Source organism: Cyphomyrmex costatus, unplaced genomic scaffold, assembly GCF_001594065.2.
Source record: "Cyphomyrmex costatus isolate MS0001 unplaced genomic scaffold, Ccosl1.0 scaffold5, whole genome shotgun sequence".
Taxonomy (NCBI): domain Eukaryota; kingdom Metazoa; phylum Arthropoda; class Insecta; order Hymenoptera; family Formicidae; genus Cyphomyrmex; species Cyphomyrmex costatus.
Window position 1 is genome coordinate 2,042,444 of NW_017279267.1, and position 8,530 is coordinate 2,050,973.

Below are 8,530 nucleotides of genomic sequence, written 5' to 3' on the forward strand. Positions count from 1 at the left end.
TTCATGTGACCTGGCCGACCCTGGGGCTCGGAGGTGAACTCTGATGTGGTTAGGGAAACTACTGTAGAGACTAGATACAATCGGTCGTTACAACTTTCACGGGAAGGTATATAAAAGCCATTACAGGCTAGATAATTTCTATTATTACGAGAGTCATACTAAAGATAATAGAAAATTGCTTGGAGATATTATCGAATAATAACTTTATCTTAAACCCACTTTTGATCTATAATTAGATTTATAGAATTTACAGATTCTGTTTATAATTTTATATATACTGCATTTTAATATATTTGTATTTTAATCTATGTGTATTCTGAGATTCTTTAAAAATTTTGTCGTTTATATATTTTAGCACATTAAATTAATTAGAAACATAATTCTATTTTACAGTCTGACAGAATTATATGTAATTTAAAACATATTTTATGTCATTTGGAATTAGACGAGAAAATGTACGTATTTTAATTTGTTACATAAAAGAATATGTTCCTCAACCTTTCTTTCAAATGAACGTGCTTCAAAAAGCTATTCAAAAACACGCGTGTTTTTCTCTATTCCTTAATTATCACGCACGATATTTCATTCACGCGACAGATCCAGCCTTGCATTTCAATTAAAAACGCCTCCTGATACCAGTAAGCTTTACCCGAATAGCAGTCAGAAATCAATGAAAAATTTTCAGGATTAATTTCGAGGAAAATGGTGAAAACACCATGTCCGCAACGCGCACCGAATCAAAGTACTTTTTTGTGATTCCATATAGGGGTAGTTAAGTTAAATAATGAATGAGGATTGGCTAGCTGAGCCGGTCTGCTGGGGGTTCGGTTCGGTATACCGAGTTGCTTTGATGTCTGGCGGCAGCCGCCGATTATGGAATCAATTATTGCGCAGTGCTCCCTCTTTCGTCCTCTCTAGCCTTTTCAATTCACTTGCGCACTCGCGGCTTCGGGCTTTCGCCCGCTTTCTGCTCTCTTTATCTTCCCTCCATATTCCATTTCCTCTCTCTTGCTCTTTCTACCTCTATCTCGCTTCGTGAAGAATATGAAGGGAAAGATTTATTCCGTTAGCCAGAGTTCGGGCTCGGGTCCACCCGGGTATATAAGAGTATCGCTATTACCGTTCCATAATCTACGTCAATTACCCTCGATGACGGTATCGCGGAAATAGAACCTTAGTTGTCAGTATGTGCTTATTTCTCGTTATAACATTCGGAATTAATTTTAATAAGATAAACACGCGATTTTGATAAACACTTTGCAAATATAATATAATTACTTTATTATCATTGATCGTACAAAATGTCATTCCGCTATTTGCAAAATCAAAATGATTATCTTTTTTCAATATCTTTATTTATACAATTATTGCATTTAAATTATCGTGATTAATATAGAATATATTTCATGCAATTTATAAATCTAATTTATAAAACGGATTGGAACAGGGAAAAGCACCGAAAAGTAATGAATTATATAAAAATTTGCTATTTATTGAACCTTATGACAATATAACAAGAAAAATATAAAAAATAACAGAAAACATAGATGAACCAAGCGCACCTTTTCTAGAAATATTTCTTTCATATATATTGTTTCTTCTTGGAGGCTGTAATGGAATTTATGGGATTAGTCGATGGGATTAGAGTCGATGTCTCCCAGATATGTATAATATATTATTATATATAATATATTATCATATGTAATATATTATTAGAGGTGTGCGAAATCTCGAAATTTCCCAGTGCTTGGAACGGGACGGATACCGAAAATTTCAGGATCCTGTTCCGATCTCGAAAAGCATTCGCATTCCCATTCCAACCCGATTTTGCACACTTCTAATTATTATGTATAATATATTATTATTAATATATGTATAATATAAAGAGGCTTAGTCATCGCAGTTGCGCGTTGTCTGTTGGCTGCGTGCGCTTTTTTCTATGATTATAAAAAATAGATGATTACCTTAAAATTTTCTATCCATCATAAGGCTTAACAAATTGATCAGAAAATTTAATAAAATTTATTTAATGAATAATTTTTAAAAATTTGGAAAAATGATATTGCTTACTAACATTGACTCTTATTTTTTTTGCTCTCTTTGATGGAAATCACATAACGCTGTGCTATACTCAGTGGGGGTGAATAGCCGGTCTCGTACGCAGCATCCTCGAACAGGATTAAGTACTCTTCCGTGGCGGTACTTGGTTGACGTTGCACGACTGCCTTGTAAAAGCAAGTAGTTTGCGGGTAGAGCGCCATTACTGTAGATCCTTTCGGGAACAAGGCGTGCGGATCCGTCTCAGGATTGGCCCTCATCAGTGGCAATGGTACCACTCGTCTCCGTGACAACGTATGGCGGTCCTTTTGCTCCTCGTCAATATCGTCCACTTCGTATTTATTTGTCGTGGCATTAAATTGCACGACCTCTGCGAGTATCCAATTCTCTCCTTCCTCATTGCCTTTCACTAATGCGGCTACCATGTCGCCCATCTTCGCAATGTAAGTAGGCTCGGCGGGTATCGCGCCGCACAATGGCGGTGGTTTGGCGCCCGGTGTCTTTCCTACGTAGAGGGGTAGGGTCTGTGCGGTGCTCAGCAGCATCTTCATCAGTGCCCCACGTCTAATAGTCTCCTTGTTGCCTGCTTGACGTGCTTGTATGCGTCGTTCATTTCGTATCGTGCGTATCTCGTTAATCTTATTAAGAGCCTTGCGCAGGATTTCTTCTTCCTGCTGGGTATCAGTCACCGCGGCATTGTATAGATTCTTTAACTTTTGTTGATAGTAAGGAGAAACTTTGTCGTCCGGTGTAACTTTCTCATGAGTCTTCATAATATTATTTAGGTTGTGCTCGGATCGAACTCGTTGACTCTCAACATCGTGCACGAGATTGTAAATATTCTTTAGACGCTCCTGTATCTGAATCGCTGCTGCGTCCGCCGTGAATGGCATTATGAAGAAGGATATGATAATTTCGGAAGATCGTGTGTTAAGTAAATAATAACTTAACTGAATATGCTATTAATCGTTTCCCTGTAATGAAAAAATATAAAACGCACATTTTAGGAATATTTCATCAACACATTTTTCTATTAAGCGTCAATTAAATATTGAAAGTATGAATTTGGAAAATATTATTTAAAATTCTGTACTATATTACTCGCATGGTTTTTATCGACATAATTACTCGTGTGAGGTATTTTAATAAAATTATATTTTCATTTTCACTAATCTCTCTCTCTCTCTCTTATAATTTACAATTAAACAAAATTAATAATATTCTTTAGATAATAGATACATCTTTAGATAATGATAAAAAAAATGTTTAATTGTGAAGAAGCATACAGCCACTAATGCTAGATGTCTTTTGTGTGTTATATATTTAAAATTCAGATAACAATAAGTAAACGTTTTGGTCACTATCTGACCATCCTCAGTTACTAACGTTTACTTATTGTTATCTGAATTTTAAATATATAACTCACACAAAAGACATCTAGCATTAGTGGCTGTATGCTCCTTTATATATTTTTGTTCATGCATTGAGCCACGTAGGTTCTATATTTATTTTGTTTAATTGTGAATATTTACACTGAATATAACAATGTGTATAAATAACATTTATATTGTGCTTTAAAGAATGTGCTGGAATGTTCTGAACACTACGTAAGTAAAGGATTAACATGTTAGTAATATATTTACAAAATTTTCACAAAAAATGAACGATATAATATTTTTAAAGTCTTAGATTAAAAGTTATCACTCTCAAATTCCTCACAGATCATATGCTTTATTCTAAAAGTGCATTCCACTTCATACATGATGCACATGATTGTATCCTTCTTTAATATTCATTGAATAAAACAAAATTCCTCTACTCTATGGCCCGATTGCATCAACGTTACTTTGATTTTAAGCGAGACTTAAAACTCTATTTGTTTCGTTTTAAAGTCGAAAGAGAGACAGAGATAGAGACAGTTTTAAGTCTTACTTAAAATCAAAATCACTTTGATGCAATCGGGCCTAAAACTTTTAGAGTGAATCTCGCTCTAAAAAATGAAATTTCACTCATAAAGATTGAAAATTGAACCTTGTTTTCAAAATTGGCTCAATTATCACTCTTTAGAGAGAGATTCCAATCCAAAGAATTTAAAGAGTAATATTCTGTATTATACATCTAGAAAAAAGGTCACTGTGAATATAATTAACAATTCACAATATTTCTCCAAAACTTACTTTCTGTCGATTAAATATTAATATCGGACATGCAATTGCGCACGTTATTCATTTCCAAATTCGTTTAGTGAATAACACCGGTTACGCGTACTACATCCGCCAACAGCGCTCGTGCTAACATGGCCGGCGCAATATGACTAGATCAATAACTTACCTGGTCGAGAATTGTCTCGTAACAGGCTGAATGAATGCTCGACGAATCTCCGGAGAATGACGTTCCGATCAAATGTTTCAAGACACCAATAGTTTCTACGCAGGGCTTTCTGTTACTAAACTATGAGAGGCTTGCTGTTGCCCAACTGTCAGAGCAAGCGTCTCTAGATGCTACGCGTCCAATCGTTCACGCGCATCTGCGCCACACTGCGTCTCCCACTACCTTCCGGCAGCAGCTGGTCGGCAGAGTTCTATCAAGGCGGTGCTGCCACCTCGTAGTGAGCTCTGAAAACAAAGTACCAGTGATAGTTCTGATCGTCGTAGAGTTGGAGTCACTAGTATCCATTGCGTATCTCAGATTTACTATGTATTGTTATATACTGGCCAATAAACTGAATTATCTATCTATCTCAGATTTGCTTAATTAACAGAGAGAGAATAGGAGATTGATTAAAAAAAAATCACTTTTTATTTTTTTAATAAAAACATCTCAAGGTTACTCGACAAATTTATGAATCGTCAAAGTATAAAATATTTAAACAATATTAATATTAAGTTAATTATATTATTCGATGCAGAAAGTGTATCATTTTTTTCATCAAGTTAAGAGATTGATATTTATTTGAAAAGAAAATTAAAAAATTTTAGATTAAAAAAAGCATATTAAAAATCCTTGGTAAAGACTTTTAATTTGCTGAAATTTTGTTTTATCAAACATGTATGGTATATATATATATACCTATCTATAATGCTTTCATATCAACTGTCTAATCGAATGTCTAATATAATAAATACAAAACACGCGAATCATCTAATACTTATTAGAATTTAATTGGAAAGAATAATCTATAATAAAGTGCGGATAAATATTTAAATATCTGTTCTTAAGGATACAATATTAACGTGTTACAAAATTATCGAATTATCAAGCTTTCTCATTATAATACGATCGCAACTTTTGTCTGCCTTGCTTCCTATTTGTTGGAAAAATATTAGTCTGAAAATAAATTATTTTCAAGTATCACATACTTATATTGAATATGTCGTAAATTATCGTTGGTTTAAATATTCGAGATAACCTAAATATTTTTTTGTCTTAAGATATAAAAAATTTTCACATAGCAAGAAATCTAATTAATGACTTAATCTCGAATATTTAATGTTATAAATTATATAGTGAATGGATTATCTTTTTTTATATCTTTCTCAAGAACGTCTTTTACAGCGATTTATACAGCTCACTGCTATTACTGTACTTGAATCGTATTCGAGATATTTCATTAAACGTTCAATCGGACATTCCATTACTTGTGAGATATGTGTGCGCGCCAATGATAAAGTCGTTTCGATATGCGAAAAATCGCCGTACGCTGATAATTTTTCTTAAGACGAACTCGTTCCTCGTAGATCCAATCGTATATCGTATCGCACAGACAGGCTGGCTGCGGCACCAAGCGGAGGCATACATTGAATGTGGCGTGTATCATCGCTAACAACCAACAGGTTAACCGCGCTAACAGCATCGATAGCACCACAGAATGCCATAACTCATTCACGCCGAGGCATGCCAAGGCTTGGGAAAACTGAATCTAATCTCTTGATTAAATTCATACTTCCGCGGCGAGATTTCGCATTATCGTACTTTGATAAACGTACCCATCCATTTATGCGAAATTCCCCACAATAAATGATAATCCGGTATGTTTTAAAAAGTGAGTTGTGAAACTGGCATAATTATGAAAGGAAAAATATATAACATATTATATAAAAACATCGTATCGCAGAAAAAATAACGCAAAACTTGATATTTAATTGTTTGTAATTTTTTAAATTTGACATTTGTTATTAAAATGATAATATAATGTATTTTAGCGTTTTTACGCGGAAAGAACGATTTTACTGAAATATTTAAAAATTCAGCTAGATATATACTGATCGGAAAATACTTTTATTGAATTATCACAATAATTTGGAAACTCAAGTATGATGAGCGATGTTGCAAAAATTTTGATATTCTAGTTATCAGCTTCAGCGTCCTGCATAATTCTGTTAATAGTGTTCAATAAAATTATATTTTTAAATCTGGATCTATAGTTGAATTTTATATATTTCTCTCTCTCTCTCAGCAAAATCATTTTTTCTCCGTGTATAGAGCAAACGTTATAATTGCGTGTCATAAAATTACTCGCCACTGTCGATCGAACCTATAATGTATTTCAGTGAGCGTCGATCGAAGCGTATCGTTTCGATAAATCGTAACCGCGATTTCGCCGTGAAAACGTGTCGTCGTATCGTTCCCAGATATGCGATCTCTTGGCATATCGCGGCGTGTTGCGCGAGGTGCATCGTGCGCACGTGCATCATCGTTAACAACCGACTATTCTAACCGCGCTCTAACAGTGCACGGGACTATGCCATAACGCATCGCATGTAGAACTTGAGAGAATTCTGAGCCGCGTGGACCATTACCGCGTCTGCCTTCGTCTCTCGAGTATGTCTACATGTTCGCTTTATCGTATACGTGCACGTGTACACCTGCCGATATGCGGCCTCGCTGCAAACGTTATCCCAACCACGCGCGTTTAAGCTCTTACGAACTCCATGACCTATCCGCAATGAGATGCGTGTCACGCGTGCCACCGGCGCGCACGTGTACTGCCGTATACCGCATCGTCGAGAAATCGTAAACGATTTGGCGGTCTAGTACATCCCGAGAGTTTCACGCATATATATGTATACAATGTATATATTATATATATAGATGTATGTGCATTATCGATTGGAATCCCGCTAAAATTCTTTAAATTCGATTTCTCCATTTTAAGCAATTTATGTGAAATGCAAAATATAATTTCAATTATTACTGCTCTAAACTTCGAGTCCCAGTTATTCATGTTAAGTAATTGCAATTGGAATTTTTTGAGCCACATAATACAGAACTTTTAGAGAGTGTAATCTCTCTCTCTTAAAGATTGAAAATTGAGCTGCTCTTTTCCAGGACTGCTGGTTCAATTTGTAACCTTTAGAACGAAATTCAACTTCGAAGAATTTAGAGAGTATACAATTGTAGAAACACACACATGACTGTTGTAGCATTGATATAATGTCTATTTAAGGAAAGCTTATTTGAAAATTTAGAGCATATAAATCTTATTTAAAGAAATACATATGTATCATACTCTAAAATTGCATTAATGCTATTAAACGTGTCGCCTCTCGCTGTAATTACTCTGACGAAGCTCAATTCCGAGTACTCGTGTGCTTTCTCGTCGGGTGGAAATTAAATTCTTTTTACATGTCTGACGGGTGCAACCGCGAATGCGCTATTAAAATGTATTACAGTGACGATGAACTCAGCTCACGTCACTTTAGAATATTACGTACGTACACACGTATATATATGTATGTACATATATACATATACATATTTCGAAATATAGAATAAGGTGTCTAACGAGAGAGACGACAGGAGAGATCCTGAGCCTCGAGTAGTCCTCACGTTATTTCGTGCTCTTCCTGTAGACTAAGAGTCTAGACACCTGTACTTTCACTGTTGTATATTTCGACTCTTATCACTGAATTCGTACGTCTAACCCTGCGGCGAATTTTAAATTGCAATTTGAATGTACGACGCTAATATCGGCAGACAGATGACGAAGAGATAAAACGGATTTCAATTTTTGAACATATATAAGTTTTTATTTAAATTTTTTCTCAGCTATCATACTTTTATCTATTAACGTTTTGTAAAAGATAAATTACAATTGTAATATGCTTTTTTTAAATATATACTGAAAAAAATTTCCTGATAAATGAACGAATCAGAAGATTATGACTATATCAGAATTCTGATTATCTCAACTAAAATTGTAATGGATCTGCAGAAACTTCTGATTTGTCCATTTTTAAATTTCCAATGCAGTCAGATTTGTTCAATGTACAATACATTGACGAAGAAAAAGCTTCCATATATAAAAGTTTATTATATCAGCTGTGACATTTATGTTTCGACCAATGTATTCAGTAAATAAATGTGATGTAGAAGACAAAGCAAAATAATGCAGCGAAACTACTGCGGAAGCTACATAGACATTCGCATAAATTGATCGTGCGTAACGAACGGCTGATTTGATTGTGGCTTG

The 8,530-nt window shown here is 34.8% G+C and overlaps 1 protein-coding gene across 2 annotated transcripts; it reads right to left on the reverse strand.

The window, feature by feature from the left end:
* Nucleotides 1–1,565: 1,565 nt before the first annotated feature.
* On the reverse strand, nucleotides 1,566–4,734 carry Sgf29 (SAGA-associated factor 29). 2 transcript variants are annotated; one of them, XM_018545545.1, is made up of 3 exons: nucleotides 4,612–4,734; nucleotides 4,390–4,509; nucleotides 1,566–3,008 (listed from the first exon to the last, which is right to left on the reverse strand). In XM_018545545.1, the coding sequence occupies exons 1-3, from the start codon at nucleotides 4,732–4,734 to the stop codon at nucleotides 2,070–2,072; spliced, it is 1,182 nt and encodes a 393-aa protein (XP_018401047.1). In that variant the 3' UTR covers nucleotides 1,566–2,069. The 2 variants fall into 2 exon arrangements, with proteins under 2 accessions (XP_018401047.1, XP_018401046.1); XM_018545544.1 differs by lacking the exon at nucleotides 4,612–4,734 and having other exon boundaries at nucleotides 1,566–3,032; nucleotides 4,390–4,555.
* Between the last annotated feature and the right edge of the window lie 3,796 nt (nucleotides 4,735–8,530).

What these genes read in the sequence shown, in the direction of transcription:
- Sgf29 (XM_018545545.1), bottom strand. Translation starts at nt 4,734, where the DNA reads ATGGATACTAGTGACTCCAACTCTACGACGATCAGAACTATCACTGGT. An exon ending in CGACCAGCTGCTGCCGGAAG is followed by an intron (nt 4,510 to 4,611) that starts GTAGTGGGAGAC and finishes AGCCTCTCATAG; the next exon opens with TTTAGTAACAGAAAGCCCTG. An exon ending in ACGAGACAATTCTCGACCAG is followed by an intron (nt 3,009 to 4,389) that starts GTAAGTTATTGA and finishes TAGCATATTCAG; the next exon opens with TTAAGTTATTATTTACTTAA.